The sequence below is a fragment of the Papilio xuthus genome, unplaced genomic scaffold (genome assembly GCF_000836235.2).
Source record: "Papilio xuthus unplaced genomic scaffold, Pxut_1.1 DF828142.1, whole genome shotgun sequence".
NCBI classification, from domain to species: Eukaryota; Metazoa; Arthropoda; class Insecta; order Lepidoptera; family Papilionidae; genus Papilio; species Papilio xuthus.
Window position 1 is genome coordinate 3085632 of NW_013530507.1, and position 18644 is coordinate 3104275.

Genomic DNA, 18644 nt, shown 5'->3' on the forward strand with positions numbered 1-18644 from the left:
TCCATTATGATTTGAAAGTATAGATTTTGTTTTCATGTTTTTTAACTTATTTCAGAGCTCACTTACAATACACTTACCAAGACAAATATTACCACACGAACTGGAAAATAGAAGTCTAGACGAGCCTATTGTGTTTCATCCTCAACCGTTCTCATATCCTGGATATCCAGTCGTCCTGTACTTATAAAGTTTAAGGCTTTATTGTCATATAAATATCACTATTTGCCTTATGATGACGTATGTGAAATATAATAATCAGTTTAGTTGCTAAGTCATGGACGGAGTTTTGTAACAAAGTTATATTTTCTTGGATGTGTAATAATTTGGAATATTAATATACTGCAAGGGCAAAAATTAAAAAGTCCAACAAATCTTTATTTACATACGTTATATACGGATGTCATTTATTATAATTAGATAATTTTGCTGTTTTTGTCCGTGTTTTTTTTTTATTATTCTGTATAGCTATTTGTTAAGATTGTTTCTTGCTTTTAGTTCCTTTCATTCGATCAGACAAATGTAGCATCAAGCAACGCTCTAAATTATTCGAATAAGAACATCCATTGCCTTCAGATTCTGGAATTACAAAAAACTGAGATTAATTCGACGTATATTATAGTTTTGCTATTAATAAGCGCTATGTATGACTGTAAGGCCGCCTTTTGTTTCGGGTAATCTCCGGAACGGCTGGGTCGATTTTGACGGTTTCTACATGAAGTTAGCTGATGTACGTGCATGTTAAGGCTACTTCTTAAATCCTGCGGGCGACCGCTAGTATTACGACAAACGTAATCCATATGTTGCTAAAATAACTGCTGCTTTAAAAGGGTGAAAGCTATATTTACCATTTTGTAGTTCTTGAAAGCACGATCTTATTTGGTTCTGCAGAAGGACGCGCGATTGCTGTGACTTCACGTCGGCTTGAATCTTATTCCAAAGTTCTGTCTCACGAGGAATACCTCGAGAATCAACCTGAGTTGAAATATTAACAATAGTTAGTAAGTAGTAACATATAAAAATTTTATATGAATAAAAAATATATTATATTTATATATTTTACGGAGGGCTTGCGTCCTCTATTGTTTATTGATACTTGATGAGAACTTACCACATGTAAATTAGCAAACACACAATGACTGAGGCACTGGAAAAAACAATGTTAATACATTTATTGTGCGTTAAACACGTTAACAGATTTTATTATTATATTTTTACCTGCCTGTTACATAATATTACAAAAATAAAATTACGCCTTCAAAAGCAATAATAAATGTAATTAAAAAGACTGAACAATATATCAAAGCATAATTTATTATCAATCAATTTAAAATTGAGCATACATCTATGGGAACACAGTTTTACTAAAACGGGAATCTTTACATATTATGTATTTCAAGGGAGGCACTTTTGCCGATACCTTTTAAACAGGCGTTTAACCGTTGGTCCCTGACATCGAACTCTCTGTATTAAACATATTGTCATCCCAGTCATTATCTTTGGTAAAACAGAGATATCAATATGTTTATGCGATTTTGGTCACAGAATCCCACGGTAAATCACACAGTAACAACACTTTTAATGTATACTGTATTCGAAAATTTATCACGGCTTACCTGATCGTCTTCATTATTGTTCAAATAGTGATCATTTCTTTTATTTCTTCTTTTAAAAGTATTATTATTATTGCCGTAAAAATTACCATAATTATTTCTGCCGGTGTTATTGAAGTTTTCGTTTCCATATTGGTCGTCGTATGCCAACAAATCGTTGTCTGTTATAGTGCTTACATTGTTCGGTGTCATCATATCACTTGTGTTACGTCTCTCATGGTTGTATGGATTAGAATTTTTATTATTTTCGATTTGATGATATTGGTAGTTATTTGATGTGTTCCTATTGGATCGGGTGTAGCGTTTAGTAGAACTTTCTTCGCTTACATTGTCTATGCAAGCCTTTATCGCTTCACCAATTTCTTGTTCAAGTAGATGAATGTTCCCTTCACTGGAACATATAACTAAAGTTGGTAGTAATACGAAAATTACTATACAAAGCATGGTCGCGTATTATGTAAGGTAAGTGTATTGTAGTGAATATAAATGATTGTGGACAGGAAATGAGATCAGTATGTACGACATTTGAGTGACAGTACTGGCCGTACATCCTGTTCAGCTCTGATTCTTTTTTTGAATCTCTGTCATGTTCACAGTAATTACTGATAATTTTGTCCTCAGTTTGAATATACCATTCTAAGGGATATGCCACACGATAGCTGCAGCAGGTATTTTTATATTTTACTTCAAATGGTAGATAAACATATACTAAGTTAGTCTTACAATTTGAATTACAAAGTTTATATGTACCTTTGATTATTAAGTATTAGGTAAATACCTGAGTTAGATACCTAACAATTATGGAAGATTATTTCTTAGTATGAGAATGTTTAATAAAAGAGGCGGAAAGCAAAACGATTTATTAAAGTGGACGACCTTTTGTAAACAATTTACATGATGATAAGGTGTAGTGACCATATAATTGCTTAGTTCTAAGGGTGTTGACTGTCATGATGTGTTGGTTCCATGGTTATTTATCAACCTTGATTTATAATTTAATTGTTGTTTTCATAAGGATAATGTAATTTAAATTGTACGTGTTATAAGTAATATTACTAGTGGATGCTCATCAGCATCACCTGTCATATTATGATGTCACGCAATTATTAATCGCATTTGATCGACTTTATTGCAATGACCTTAAAAGTATAATTATAATATTTAATTATAATATTTAATTATAAATTTATCATATAATATAATTCAATATTTAATTACAAATTTATAAAATACTAGCTGTAGCCTGCGACTCTGTCCGCGCTGTATTGATAAAAAAAATTAATAAGTAGACTATGTGTTCTTCCAGATTATGTTCTACATCTATGCCAAATTTCAGCGAGATCCGTTCAGCCGTTCCAAAGATTCAAACTAACATTCATTCATCCATGCATCCATATAAACATTCGCATTTATATTTTTAGTAAGAGTAAGATAGGTAAGATAAGATTTTGTAGTCGGTAAAAATAGCTCAATTATTAAGGCTACATTTAATATGTAAGATTACATTTTCTAAATTGGTTATGAGAGACAACAACAGATTTTTTACAGATTTTATATATTTACCGCATTAACAATAGTACTTATATGAATTTTAAATAAAATAGGAAATAAAAAAATACGATATGTGCCCAAAAATGTTTTAATAGATAATTAATCATCAATAAAATTTATACTTTGCTATTTTGATACACAATTATCAGATTTATCCTTTGCCGTAATGTCCCCATTTTCCATTACCCCAACCGCTCCAGACTGGTTTGTTACTACTTCCATATATTCGTACTACAGTTGGACTGGAATTGTAATTGTCGTATCCTGAACCGGCCAGTGTTGGTTTGCTTACTTTGGCGCTTCCCAGTTCAGATATACTCGCATAGCTTGAACCAACTGCACTACCACCGTCACCAAAGTTCCCGTAAGTACCACTTACACTAAATGTTAGGGGAATATGAATACTACCCAATTTATAGTCAGTGCGTAACTTTGGCCAAAATGTCCTCGCTTTGGGCATACTATCTTCTCCGTCTATAGATGCTGCAAATGTAAATTGTTATTAAAACTAGTTGAATAATCAGTAACCGTTGGTTTCTGAGACCAAAATCTGTATATAAAACATACCGTTATCCCTGTCATTATAAAAAAAACCTGAGGTAACAATATTTTAAACGGGGATTTTGGGCTCAGAAACCCATGTTAAAAGATATAACTATTCACACCATGACAAAAAGCCTAAGGACTGAATTGGAAATTAAAGCGTTAGTCGAAAAAGCATCAAAATAATTTTTAGTTTTTTTTCATTTATTATAATACAAAAATAATATTTAAGTTGTAGTCATGTTCACTGTAGACATTTTATTAAAATTGTTTTATTACTGAAATGAAATGAAATTAAAATTAGCATTATGCTGTTTTAAATACAAAACATTTAATTATTTACCTAATACGTTGATTGGGATAGCTTCAACATTTGATTGCATTGATTGAGACCACAAATATTCGTCTGCTTGCCTTATTGGTGGACTGGGTTGAAGGTACAAAGCTGGGTCTAATACAGCGCATTCAGTCATACAAATTACACATACGTACCATGATAGTAGAAACTGAAACAAAGTGATAATATATGAAAATAAAATATATAGGAATTGAAAACTTTCTCTTATTTTGAAAATATTTACAATTTATGAAAGTAATTTTTTTTAATATATTACATATATGCTTGTGCTTGTAAATGTTTATAGATATTTGTTGACGGTAGATTTGATCCATTAGGTTTCCCGTTATTTAAAAAAAATATTTATTTTAATAAGGTGCAAGTTCAATCGTAGATTAATGGTACACCAAGGTAATATTGTAAAGGTTAATAGATAGCACCTGTAGTAATTAATTTTGCTTATTTCAAATATATTTAAAAAAAAAGATTATTTATATTAAATGTATCGTAATTAATTTATAAATTTGTGAATTTATTTTAATCCTGAAATTGTTAAAAAAATATCACACTATTTGTAACGAAAAGACATCAACGAGTTAATGAGAAAGTCACTACTGAATTTTTGTTTTTAAATATTAAAAATAACACTTTTATTACCATAAATCACGCAAGAGTTTAGTTACTCGATTTCTGGGTTTGATGTCTTAGCAGTACAAAAATCATTTATTATATCAGTCTATTTAATTTTTACCCAATTGGCAATTTAATGCTAAAACTCGCGGTGTTAGAAAAACAAATGAAATTTCTCCAATTATTTTGAACGCGTTCGACTTTTAAGAATAAAATTCACGACACAACTATTATAAAGTTAATAACTTACAAACATAATTAATATTTTCCACACTGTTACTACACTTCACTAGAACCTTTATAATATTAAAGTAAACTGTTGATAAGTCGATAGTCAGAACAATATTAGAAGGAGTAAGGGGAAGGCTTTCTCCTAAACATCGCTTTATGATGTAACTTCAAGGTCGGACAACAGTTTGAAGGTTGTAAAAGTGAAGGGCCGTCTTGTCAAGGACGAAGAAAGCTTTTTTGAACCGTTCATAAAGGTCAAGGTCTTGGCAGAATTTACTTATTTTTATTGTATTCCAGTAGTAAATAAATGAATTGCTTACATTATGATTGAAAACAATGTCTTATTATTTTTAAGGTACAATGATTTTTTTTATAATAATTTAAATTAAAGATAAAATTTCTAATTTAATAGCATAGTTCTGTTTGGTATTTGTCTTGGTGCAAACGTTATTTATGACAGTGATGATAGGTCATATTCCTCTTGTAGTGTCATTGAAAAACATGTACTAATGACCATACCTCTATGTTGTGTCATTACACAAACATTGATTCATCGCCAATGAAGATGTCTCGAAGGTTGTTAGATTAGATAGACCGGGGACTTCCCAAAGTTATAGGATTTTCCATAAATGCTTATGTGGATATGTTTTATATTTCACATGTTAGAATGACATGGCAAAATATTAGTATCTGTTCTTACTTTGCAAGCGAGAAAAAGTAAACAGAAAAATATCAAATCTAATGTTGTACTAAATGTGTATTTCTTTAATACATTTTTATTTCTACTTTTTCATCTTCGTCGTTACAGTCTTTTCAGACTGGTCGTGGTCATCAAGTATCAGTGACCCGCTTTACCAGGCGCCGCTCCTCCCTGGGCCCTGCCTTTTTAGTATATTGGTGTAGGGTACATCTACAGCCGCTCTGATTTGGTCGACATTTTGATTTACATATAGATAAAAAAAATATTTATTTGTTTTGTGGGTTTGTGAATTGCGAAGTATTTTGTTGAATAAATGAGTCACTAACATTTATGCTAATTATAATTAAACAAGAAAATACGACTCATCGTAGATATTGTTTACTTGAACGGTGATTGCAGATGTAATATTTTTCCATTGCGGCGGCTTGCCTTTTTCAATCTTTAATAACAAATTATACTATTGAAAGGAAAAATAGTTGTTTTGCACTTTAAAATGTTTATTATGATGAGCTCAAACAAGTCAAAAGTCACGTCTGGAATATAGATTGCTTAGTTAAAGTTAAAGAGGTTCTTAAAGGTTCTTAAACTGTGCGAAAGTCCTGCGAATTACATGAGACTGTATTTTATCTGTCCAAGGCTTGAATTAATTGTTGCCACTATGTTACAGTTGAAAGAATTAATATTTCCTTTTTTCTGCACTAAGAGTAAATTTTGTGGTTCGAAATAGTCCTTTAGTTAATATTTCTTATATTTAAAAGTACACTAAGGTACTAATGTAAATAGATAACTAAACTGCTTTTTGTGTGCTAGAGTTAAGAAATATTTGATATTTATATGTTTTTTGCCATACGTATATAAGTGATTCATGTGATTCAGTGATATGTATGTGAATTGTTCAATAAATTGTTTGTCAAGAAATAAAACGAGTAATTCTAAGCAAACATTTAATTACTGACCACGGTTGACATTGGGTTTTTCACAAGGTGTGAATATGTGTACATTAACTGTCATATAAGTTGAAAATAAATAATTCATTAACCTCGCGAATATCTCGTCCAGCTGATTACTTAGGTCGGTTCCCTTAACTGAGATATGGAAATCAGACAAGCAATTATTTTTTGGTACTTTCTTTAATGATTTTTAAAGAATCGAGCATATTTTTAATTTTAAAATGTTATTACATCGGCGTCGAATGAACTTTAAAATTGCTTTAGATATTTAAAAGGTCTTTGTTTTTTTTAATAAGTTAATATTAGCTGCTACTTTTGTTAAAATATTTCAGTAGTAATATATTAAATTGTAATAATGAGGGTAGCTGTAAATAGCGTATTAAAATTTATCAAAATATGATTAGTGCCAACCTGACCGCTGTTTTACTAACATCCAGACACTTAAACTCGCAAAATTATTGTAAATTGTCTAAAGTATACATTGTGTAATTAAAGTGAATTGTGTACAGTGTACTGTGAACACTTTAAAATTATGTGTAATGTTACATGAAGTTTGATTGTATCAGGTGAACGGGTATTTTTATTTCGTAAAAAGTTTTTTTTGTTTATTAAGTACCGTATTTTAAAATGAGCTGCATCTAAATCGGAAATTGTAAGGTGAGTGAACTTAACTTTATATTTTAGGTAAATATTTATTTATTAAAATGACGTATTTACGTAATGTATTGTTTCCTGTTTAATGTGGTCATTAAACTTTGCAGATGGTAGACTTTTTTGTGATAATTAATTATATAGTAGAAAACAATCAAAACACTATTGTTTTTAGTATTAATCTTTTTGATAGATTTTACGTACGATTTTTTTAGTACGTTGGTATTGCGGTTTTAAAAACAAAATTTTCCAAAATCATATATATTTATACTTGTAGTGAAGGGTGAGTAAGAAAACAGAGAAAATTTTTACATAAACGTATTTTTATTAAAATACATGTTCTTGTAAAAAAAGTTTATTTATTATGAACTGATTTGAACATGATAATCTTGACAATGATTATGTATGGTTAGTTCATCGAGGCGATACATCACAGGTCAATTGCAACAAAAATAAATGGAATATAATCGGGACAGTGATAAGAGCATTAAAAACTTTTAGCGTCCCCATCCCCCGCCGTAACCATAGCCGCCTCCGAAACCAAAACCGCCGCCTCCGTAACCGTAGTGAGGGCGCCCCCATCCATAGTTAGGGCGACCCCATCCTCCACCGTAGCCACCGTAGCCTCCGTAGCCACCGAATCCGCGACCTCCCCAACCCCATCTCGATTCCTGTGGTTCCAATACATCGTCACTTGTCGCTAGAGGCTTGATTTCTTCCACCACTTGTGTAGTAGTTTCTTCGGATGCTGCCTCAGGCGCAGGCAGCGCGTTTGCGACCACAACGCAGCATACCAACAAACTGACACACACGATCTGGAGAAGAATAGTAATAATGATCATTTTTAACACTTAAATAATTGTATAATATCTAATGGTTGTACTAGATGGACGTAACTATAATCACTTCAATCTTTATTTTTGTCACCCGAACTTATCCCGATAAATTACTTAGAATTCGGTTTAGAATATTATTTAAAAAATCTGAGGATCATAAGTCATTGTCCAATCCAATGAATGAAATAAAAAAATTAAACTGACAATTTAATTTAATTTAAAATAATATTTTATTATTATAATTTTAATTCTACGAAGAATACGTAAGGTACTTACAGTCTTCATTTTACTGGATCTCGTCGAGTAATGATGGTGTTGGTCAAGGAGCCTGGCTATTTATTCAAATACGGTTCTGAAAAACTAAAGCGCAGCCTGACTCATAACTATTGACATACGTATATTAACACATGGTGTTGAGATAGTGGAACTTTTTATATCGATTGTGTGAAAATAAATTTATTGTTTAAATGCTCCATACATTGTGTAATATTATTAAATATTAAATTGCAATTCTTTTTTGACAAAATTCCTATTTTTCTATAAAGCAATGTTATGAAAATTGGGTGATGTTAGTATCTACTTCTTTCTTTACTTGTTCTTTTTTCTTTGTTTCTCTTTATTGGTTCTCAACATATAGCAAACCAAGTAAATGCGATTCAATAACCTAAGTGGTAGTGTAACTCTTTGGTTATGTTACGGGATAAATAAGAATTTTTCTGAACTTTAAAAGCTATTGGTTGTTCGGTTTTTATTGTTTGAAAAGTGTATCGATTTGTCAGGGAGTTTTTTCTCTCTTTCGACAATTATGGAATACATATGTCATGTCGAATTCTTGTCACATCATTCTCAAAGTTTGTATCTTGAAGAAAATATACCAATCATCAATATCATATAATATTTCAGTTGATCCGTGTAAATGTAATTAAAAGTTTAATGTATTTTCTAATGAATTTAATGTCGCCAGCTATTGCACCTTTGGGTTATTACTATGCACATATAGAAAACTGTATACGACCTCTGGCTAGTCTTGGTTATTTCCATTCTTCAAATTTTTCTAATTACGCACCTAACATTGTCAATGGTATTTTCCTTAGGCGGGCTTTTTTAATGAGGCATGGATATAATGATACGAATTTTGTTTAATACAAATAATCATCTTACATCGACAAATTTAATAAACTGGATATAAAACATGCCCGTCATGCTTACATTATTTCAGTACAGTACAACTGGCATAATATAAACACTAACTCGTGCCAGTGAGCCAACGCAGTCCATACCAGGCCAGCGCTACTGTCCCACTGTCCTGGAATAATATAAACCAAGCATAACTTTGAAGGTAGTGATTAAAATATTTCACACGGGCGTAATAACCTGTTGGGAACAATGTTTCTTATATTTTCGTTCACAAAATAAACAGCTCAGAAAATATTAATAAATGCGATTTCGTGATTTTTGCTACATTGTGTTTATCCCAGTTTGCCACGATTACAAAGTCGAATGGATATAAATTAATCCAAAACCAAAGATAAGAAACTATTGCATTAATGCATCTGAAATTATTTTGAGTTATTGATCTTTTATTTAACTTTTTTTATTGCAATGCATACGAGGTTCAGCTAGTTTTATTTATTTATTTCGTTCATTAACAAAAGCACATGTATTCTTATATACATTTTAGGCACTATTACAAAAGGCTTCAGGCTACACGTTTTGATAAAAAAACAAAGTTAATAAAGCAATTTGAAAGCATTTTTTCACTTATATTTATGAGTATGGGTTTTTGTTTCCACGAAAAATAATTATGTTAAAAAGTATTAGATAAGGTCATCATTTAACAAAAACACTTCTTAAACGCGCAAAAAATATATAAGTTCAGTGACCTTAAATAGTCGATCTTAGTTTGATATTACGAAAATTTCAATTTGTACTGTGTTTTTCTCGTGTCTTCAAATTAGTACCGTAGTGTCAATGACTTCTGAATTCGAATGAATTGTTATTAAAATAACTGATACTGCAGAACTGAGAAGAAATATAGTATTTTTTATATCAAAATTAAGTTAATCGTTAATATAATATTAATTAATGTGAATACCGCGCATAGGTTTTTAGGTACGTTTTAGAATAAAAAGTTTTCGTAACTCTACAGTTTATTCACCTGGGTATATTTTAGGCAACGTGTTTCTTATAAAGTAACAAAGTATTATTTGAAATATTTTGAAATATAAATAAATACGATTTTTATTCGTCACAGTGTTTGGTGCAAAATTTTGATGAAACCAACGCAATCTGATGAGAATACAATGAACTTTAATTAGGATAGAGTGACAAAATATTATGTAGGATTTATAAATGGATTCTAAACTATTTTATACTAGCTGTCGCCCGCGACTCCGTCCGCGCGGAAATAAACAAAACTTAATTAATAGACCATGTGATCTTCCCGACCTTGTTCTACAACTATGCCAAAGTTCAGTAAAATCCTTGCAGCCATTCTGGAGATACCTTGTAACAAATGTCCATTCATCCAAACAATTCGTATTAATAATTAGTAAGATTCGTCTTATTTAAATATAACATCTTAGAAAAGTCAGACAAAGGTTAAATTAGGATGTATCATGTCTCGCGCTATGAGATACAAATTGTTGTTAACAACCATAAATTAAATCATCAGTTTCATTAAATTACATGTTGTCTTCTATGTTGTAAGGTGTCAAGCGAGTGAGCGGCTACCTGAATTTGTCGAAAGAGCGAAGCAATCATTGCCTGTAGATTCTTTGTTTATCTTACTTTATTGATTTGTAAGTTACCGATAATACGTATGAACGAAATACCAGAAAAGGTTTGAATGCGTGACTGAAATTGTGTACGGTGTGAAATCGCTAATCAATCAACATTTCAAACGAAAAGTTGATTACACATTAATATTCTGTTGTTAAATCTCATTTCATATCCAACACCATAATCATTTTTTGTAAGCGCGATCGGCATATGTTTTCTTATTCCAAATCCAACCACCATCTGTTTTTTAAGTAGATTTTTTTAATAATGACATTTTTACGGAATCTAATCAAATATTTCCGGCCTACGAATTTTCCATGTACTTTGAGGTTACTTGACTACTGAGCTTTTGCATCAAGTCTAAGGAATGATGGAAGAACATAAGAATGCGACCATTCTCTTACGGTAGATTGTAAAAAAGTAAATAAACAATCCTTAGAGCCATATACCATTTTTACAGCTATTAAACTAGTTTATATGACATTTACAATAAAAAACCGGCCTGAGTGTATATTAACGCGCAAAATTTTCACGTTTTAAACAAGAAGAGGAACCGAATGACCTCCATATAACAACGTTGTAAATAAGTTATTTTTAAGATAACCTATATAAAATGAAAGTCAAAATATACCAATATTTGACTTCTCACAGAAATTACATGCGATTTTGATAATTTCAAAACTGTGGACTTTCGCAAAGACATCGTATTTGCATTTCCATTAGAGTTGCAATTTGTTACGTTAATTTGTTCTAGATCGAATCGTGCGTCGTATTCAATGATAAGTTACTTAGATACAGAATTGAGTGAAATTAAATTGGCAAAAAATGACGCTATAGTGATTTAGGCTAAATGATAAATCGAAAATAGACACTAAACAAGACAATGGTTATTTGTTCTTTATGCATTTGTGTTGTTAGTCTACAATTTTTGCCCCCAATATAGGTATATTTGCACTATGAATTAATATAAACTTAATTATATTGATTTTTTTATCTTACGTGGCTGTGGTTCTTCTAACATTAAATAAAATTCCAAATATCTAGGTATGATAATTTATTGTTTTTATTATTTGAATTATTTCAATAAGTTCATTTTGCTTACAGGTTTGTATTGATGGTTGCTATTTACAAATGTATTAAATGTTCTGGCATATAACACACTAATCAAAATTATACACAGCTTAAAACATTAGATCACAAAGGTCCCATTTTACATTTACCATCCGCCGTATCCGTATCCACCTCCGAAACCATAGCCGATGCCGATGCCAGCACCGTATCCGAAACCGCCACCGTATCCGCCATATCCTCCGTATCCTCCGTATCCACGACCGTATCCGTTACCCCAGCCCTGATGTCCATAACCGTGGTGTCCGTAACCGTGTCCGCCGTAACCATGGCCACCGTAACCCCATCTAGACTCCTCTGGTTGTAAAACTTCAGTTGATTGCACCAATTTACCACCAGGCGTAGGTAATGCCATAGTCATTGCTAGAAGGCATAGCGCCAAAATTGTGTAAGTTACCTGTAAGATAAATAAAGTTATTAATATTTAAATCAACCCAACGAGTTTATATGTGCTATTTGTGATTATATTATAAATTATAAAATTACGATTCGTATGATGTCTCAGACTTTAAATTTGTTAAGCCGTTAAGGCTACAGGAGAGCACAACAAAATGAACATACAAAACCACATACGCATACAAACTGTGATGTATGTATGATGTGAAACTAAATCGATAATAAAACTTTTGTTTGACAATAGCCTTAGCCCGCAACTCCGTCCGCGCAGAATTAAAAATAGGCTCAGGTGCCTATGTGTTCTTCCAGACTATGTTCTACATCTATGCCAAATTTCAGCGAGATCCATAGAGCCGTACTGGAGATATCTTCAAACAAACATCCATCCATCCAAACATTCGCATTTATGTTTAATTAATAAGAAGTAAGATAGTAAGATTATTTTTACAGAAATTCTACTATAATTTGTGAGATAAATATAGAATTTAATCAAGTAAATATTTTGGGATTTACTTACAGTGTTCATTTTACTATGTCCTGTTGAATAGTGATGGCGTGGCTATAAACAGCCCCCGTATTTATTTGGAATCTGTTACTCACACACGAGAACCTTGAAACTTGATTTGCTCGAATAACGTGCTATTTTTTTAAAGTTAAAACAGGGAAAGCCCATATGTAGCTTTAATTATTCATATTAAAATTATACTTTAAAATAATATTAAACTTATGATTATATTAAACTTAATTAAATCTTAATAGACGACTAATCAATATTTTCATATCATACTAATATTATATATGCCAATGTTTGGATGGATGAGGTATCTCCAGAACCGCTGAATGGATATCGGTGAAATTTGGCATACATTTATAGCATAGTGTGGAAGAACACATAGGCTACTAATTAGATATTTTTTATTCCGCGCGGACGGAGTCGCGGGCGACAGCTAGTTATGCATATATTTTTAACCATTTGACGCCCATAACTAACTAGCTTGGAGAATAAATTATCAAAATTATTTAGTGTTGAGTAACGTAATACCAAAAACTTTTCTGGTTAAGGGTAGTTATTTGGGATATACGTCGTTTAGTTTCTTCTTTTTTGTATACTTACTAGATACACTTGCTTGTAACAGTGGGTTACGATTGTCGCGACACTGCAATATTGCTGTCTCTGTTTTTTTCAAAGAGAATGTAAAGGAAACAAAATAAACGAATTATGAAGTCACATCAGTGCGAATGTTTTTGTATTGCGTCATAGCTACGCCTACGGTCTCTAACAAAATACCGTTATATAATATAATACGCTATAATAGGAACATACGAATGTATATGTATGTGTATATATATATATCATATATCATATCATATAACCTTAGTTCTTTGTAGAATAACTGGAAAAAAAGCCAACGGTCACAGGATTTCGGATAGCGAACGGCCCACTACTCATAGACATTTCCAACATGTTGTTGATATGATGCCTTATATGTGTAGAGGAGGACACGTACAGAAATGGAGTATTTTTGTATAATGGACAATTCCTCTTTCCGTCATGTGGAAGTCAACCAACACGGTCTTGGTCAGCATGGTTGACTACGGCCGATTCACCCTTAACTTAGGGTGGGCTCCGAGCCCTTCAGCGGCAACGTATAGTGCGATGATGATGAGAAAGAGAACTAACATTTAGCCTATCGAACGTAACTAATCAGACAAAACGCAGTATAACTTCCACTTCTCGCCTGTTTTCTGTGTAGTCGTTGCATTGGGCAAATGGGTTATTAGACCTCCAGCAAATGCCGGATGCGTTCTCTACCAATGTTAGATACAGTCCGTCAGGTGAATAAACTGCTCCGCACTCATCCGCAAGCGGGGGAATCACAACAATAAACTTAAACAGGTTTCATCAACAAAATGCGAGCAATTTATCTCTTAATGGATTTTATAATCTATTCTTTTTTACGTTCGCATCCAACGTATACGGCGTTTGCTTGTGAATTTTTATATTTCCTTCTCGAGCACGTAGGCTGAAGTTATTCGTTTTATAAAACGTGTTAAATATACATTATTGCTAGAACAGGATTCATAAAATATATTCTATGATTTCATTTTTTTGCGTCTCAAGATCTTCAAGGACCATGCAATAAAAATCAAAACGATAAGAATAATACAAAGTTTGATAATGTGTACGAATAAAACGTTTTATGTTGAAGTTGTGAAAGAGAAAAATTTTTACGTAAATAGTTAGAAAAATATAAAATAGTAATACACCAATTTGCTTATTTTTCTTATAGTTAAAATATATAATTAAAGTAATAAAAATATATCTGCTATATTTCATCTAAGTTTAGATTAAGTTACCCTAGCACTAATTTAACGGTCGAGCAATAATTATTTTTAAAGATAACATAAATGCATCTTAATAATATTATTACTTAAGACATGTACATTCAGTCACGCGGTATATGTATAAACTCATTTATTAGGTGAACTAATTGGTCTATAGCTTAGTACCTTTTTTAAAATTCTTTTCTAATTAATAACTCTTAATTAATTTATATTAGACAAGCCTTTAGTACTCTAAGAAAAACAACAAATTAAAAAAAAAATCTTTCTTTTTGTAATATTACGGGCGATGAGAAACAAATTCTTATATGTTAAAATTGAGTAGGTTCGTACGTTTTTTATGCAATTATTTTGACATTGCTGAAGGATGTATAATTGAAGTTGAGTCATTGACCAATTCAAAATCAAGTTGTCCTCTTAGGTTAATCAAATCCAACTAATATTTTAAATGCGAGCGTGTAAATGGATGAATAGATGGATGGAAATGAATGGATCTCGCTGAAATTCGGCATAGATGTAGAGAATAGTCTGGAAGAACACATAAGCTACTTATTAAGTGTTTTTAATTCCTTGTGGACGGAGTCGCGGGCGACAGCTATAATTAATAAAGCGTTTGCACTTGTCTAGGTACTTACATATGTATTGATACAGCTCCTGATATTTCTTTGTAATATTTTGAGTGACTATTCTTTTCTGAATATTATGTTTCATCGACAGACAGATTAATTAATTCAATCATTGTATAATATTGCGCAATAAAACTGGTTCTGGATCTATTTCTAAGATTGCTCAAATAAATTGTTCATTACTACAAATAATGTGACCCTTGAAAGGGTTAATTACCTAAGTTTTTAGAAATCCCCTTCGGCTTTTTCCAATGACATGGTAATAAGAACAAAATTGTTAGTTACGTAAAATTAAATAGCTTATTTCGTGTTTCATACCAAACTAACGGCGCCAATCCAACGCGTACCATCTGTCGACTACATCAGATAATGTGGTATAGCGCTAGTTTATTCGTTATTAAAGAAAAAAAACTTTCTGTACAAGTGTCGAGTGAAATTGAAAAGAATTTAGGGTCTCATGCGCCTTCAACATATTTTGAACGCATTGCCCTAGTATCTATATTTGTGTTTATATTCGAAGGACTTTTAAGAAAAGAAACACGCTTGAATCATTTACTGGCCAAATTGCTTTTATTTAAATAAATCTGTAGGTGTAGAGTTTTGGTAAAAACATATTTTTAAACGTTTTACTGGTATTGTCTTTTAATTTTTCTCCAAGCTATTCAGAGGTTGAAACATTTAAGATAATTTAACTATTATAAACATTGTACAACATTTTTCATTTCAATTATTTTGCTAGTACCATTTAAACATTTACATTTTTAAACTATTATTACAATTTAAAACTTTAAGATCTATAACATTATCTTCCATAACCTCCCCCGTAGCCTCCTCCGTAGCCGTAACCTCCGCCGCCGCCGTAACCACCACCGCCGCCATATCCTCCACCTCCTCCACCTCCACCTCCGCCACCTCCACCTCCACCTCCGCCGTATCCGGCTCCCCAGCCTCCGCCGTATCCGCCTCTCCAGCCTCCGCCGTTTCCGCCTCCCCAGCCTCGGCCCGAACCGTAATTTCCTCCGAAACCTTGATTACCCCACCCCTTGCCGCGGTGGTGATGGCGACGCCATTTTGTTTCTTCAGGTTGTAAATCATCTGCAGCTGCAACTGGTTGCGCTTGTGCAACGTCTTTGGGTGCTGGCATAGCCCGGATGTATGTTAGACAAATACATATTAGCCCTATGGATATTATCTGAAACAAAGAAAATACGACAAATTATAGTGTACAGTAAACAACTTTTCGATCATGCGACTCTCGTTTGTCTTTTCATTGTATAAAATTGATTTGTAGAACACAAGTAATTTAATAAAAATAATGTTATGAAATGAATCATACGATATAACATTGTTAATTCCTTAGTTAACCAAGATCAAACTAAAGTTCAAAAAAACATGATTTGAATGTTAAATCGACAAAATATGTTTCAACAAAAGGAACAATTGAAATGATGTTACTCACAGTGTTCATTTTGGCGAAGTCCGAGAAGCAATGTTAGAGTTTCTGAGGTCTCGTCCTTTTTATTCATCAACGTCGAATTCTCGTCTTGATTGTCCAAAAAAACAGTAATAATCGTTATTGTACATCAGATATGGCTGACGTAAGGCAAACGGCAAACGGCGCGCGTGTTTTAACAAAACTTAACTATGATTTGTCTTAGTTTTCTTGAAGTTAAGCAATTCTTAGTCAAAATTATTCTTTGCTTATCTAAAGATCTTCATTATAGTTCCACGCCTCTTTTTAGAATAGTTCTTAATGACTTGCTGATTACTTGCCGGTCAGAAAGCCCAAGGAGTCTAAAGACTAAGAGTGTTAAGAAATCCTTACTAATATTATAAATGCGAAAGTAACTCTGTCTGTCTGTCCTTCCTTCACGCAAACACTACTGAACCGATTTAAATGAAGTTTTGTACAAAGATAGTCTAGAGCTTGGAAAAGGACAAAGGCTACTTTTTAATGCTAAAAAGTAGCCTGGAAAAGGACAAAGGCTACTTTTTAATGCTAAAAAAGGGTTGTAAGGGGTTGAAAGTGGGTGTGGAAATTTGTATGGAAGTATCGTCAGTTTTACGAGATAGAAGTTTGTAACTTACTTTTAAGGCTGTTAATGTGATTTCAATAAATATGACATTCAATTTTTGTAAAAATGTTACCTTCAAGGGTGCATAATAACAAGAGGGAATAAGGGATGAAGGTTTGATAAAGTATTAGAATATGTGAGGTTTATGTGAATGTTTTATCAATGTAATATGTTTTGTTGTTATGTACTATAAGTGTTCGTAAAATAAGTAGCCTAAATAATTAAAATGCTAACAGAATTTCACGCGGACGAAGTCACGGGCACAGCTGTATTTAATATATTTAAAGATTACTAATAAATACGGGTTTTCCTTATCTCGAGGCCGCCTAAAAAGAATTCTGTTTATTTACCACTAATGAATGATAGATGACATGAGGTGATCTTAAAACTTGTAATTATCGATTTAACGCTTCAAAGGACCACTTTTCAATGTTATGGCAGTTAGAGCCACGTTTGTTCTTAAGTTATATACATACGTATCAAAGAATCTGACAAAGTATTTAATATTGTAATACACGTCCTTCGAATTGTTACTTGCTAATGATTTAAGCCATGTAAGCCATTGATGTATTTCATATAAAATTCCTATAGATATTCTAGTTATTTATCTAAAGTAACGTAGAAACCGGTCTTTTCAAAAACACGATCTGTGCTACATCTGTTTCCCTTTTGTTTCTACAATAAAACCAAAGCGTAATGTAATAAAACCTTTTTTTCGACTATTACGACGAAGTAACAAATATATGCTTATTTTAAGATAAATACGATCATTAACTGGAAATAAAAGCGTAATTGCTGTTTTGGGAATAAATTAAATCTGTAATGTGCGTTATTGTACAAAGAATCATATCATTATAAATATGGAATAGTTAATTTAAAAAATTATAAATCCGATTTACTGTACCCCTGTTCTGTGGTATGTATCTATGCTATTACGCTGCTAAAAATCTAAGTTTAGATTAAGTTACCCTAATTTTTATATAATAGTTAATAACAATTTTCTTAACTAAAAGGACAGTATTTTATAGTAATGTTAGCGCCATATGTACATATTCTTTCCCGGATGTTATTAAAGTAATACAGTCACCAGATACAAAGTTTTTTTTAAGTGACTTTCGTTTGTTTTCATCTGAGCAAAGGAATTTTCATTCGGATCCAATGCGACGATCATAACATCTGACAGAAAAATAAAGCATTGGTTGGTCCTAGTATTGGCTTATTTACATTTTATCAGCGAATACCTGTTTCATTTGAGT

The 18644-nt window shown here is 32.0% G+C and overlaps 4 protein-coding genes and 1 further gene across 4 annotated transcripts; all 5 read right to left on the reverse strand.

The window, feature by feature from the left end:
- Positions 1–439: 439 nt before the first annotated feature.
- On the reverse strand, positions 440–2054 carry LOC106114163 (Odorant-binding protein 59a). Its single transcript, XM_013307260.1, has 4 exons — positions 1614–2054; positions 1109–1144; positions 846–972; positions 440–576 (listed from the first exon to the last, which is right to left on the reverse strand). Exons 1-4 carry the CDS (start codon positions 2052–2054, stop codon positions 473–475), a joined length of 708 nt encoding a protein of 235 aa, XP_013162714.1. The 3' UTR covers positions 440–472.
- Positions 2055–3292: 1238 nt separating this feature from the next.
- On the reverse strand, positions 3293–4993 carry LOC106114167 (uncharacterized). The gene is made up of 3 exons (XM_013307266.1): positions 4922–4993; positions 4048–4210; positions 3293–3644 (listed from the first exon to the last, which is right to left on the reverse strand). Exons 1-3 carry the CDS (start codon positions 4925–4927, stop codon positions 3313–3315), a joined length of 501 nt encoding a protein of 166 aa, XP_013162720.1. The 5' UTR covers positions 4928–4993; the 3' UTR covers positions 3293–3312.
- A 2514-nt stretch (positions 4994–7507) lies between these two features.
- On the reverse strand, positions 7508–8411 carry LOC106114202 (neuropeptide-like protein 33).
- Positions 8412–11861: 3450 nt separating this feature from the next.
- On the reverse strand, positions 11862–12884 carry LOC106114203 (keratin-associated protein 19-2-like). The gene is given in 2 exon segments (NM_001312412.1): positions 11862–12345; positions 12862–12884. Coding segments are annotated over 2 exon segments (318 nt in total). The 5' UTR covers positions 12871–12884; the 3' UTR covers positions 11862–12036.
- A 3006-nt stretch (positions 12885–15890) lies between these two features.
- LOC106114198 (holotricin-3-like) lies at positions 15891–16907 on the reverse strand. The gene is made up of 2 exons (XM_013307305.1): positions 16773–16907; positions 15891–16505 (listed from the first exon to the last, which is right to left on the reverse strand). The coding sequence occupies exons 1-2, from the start codon at positions 16779–16781 to the stop codon at positions 16116–16118; spliced, it is 399 nt and encodes a 132-aa protein (XP_013162759.1). The 5' UTR covers positions 16782–16907; the 3' UTR covers positions 15891–16115.
- Between the last annotated feature and the right edge of the window lie 1737 nt (positions 16908–18644).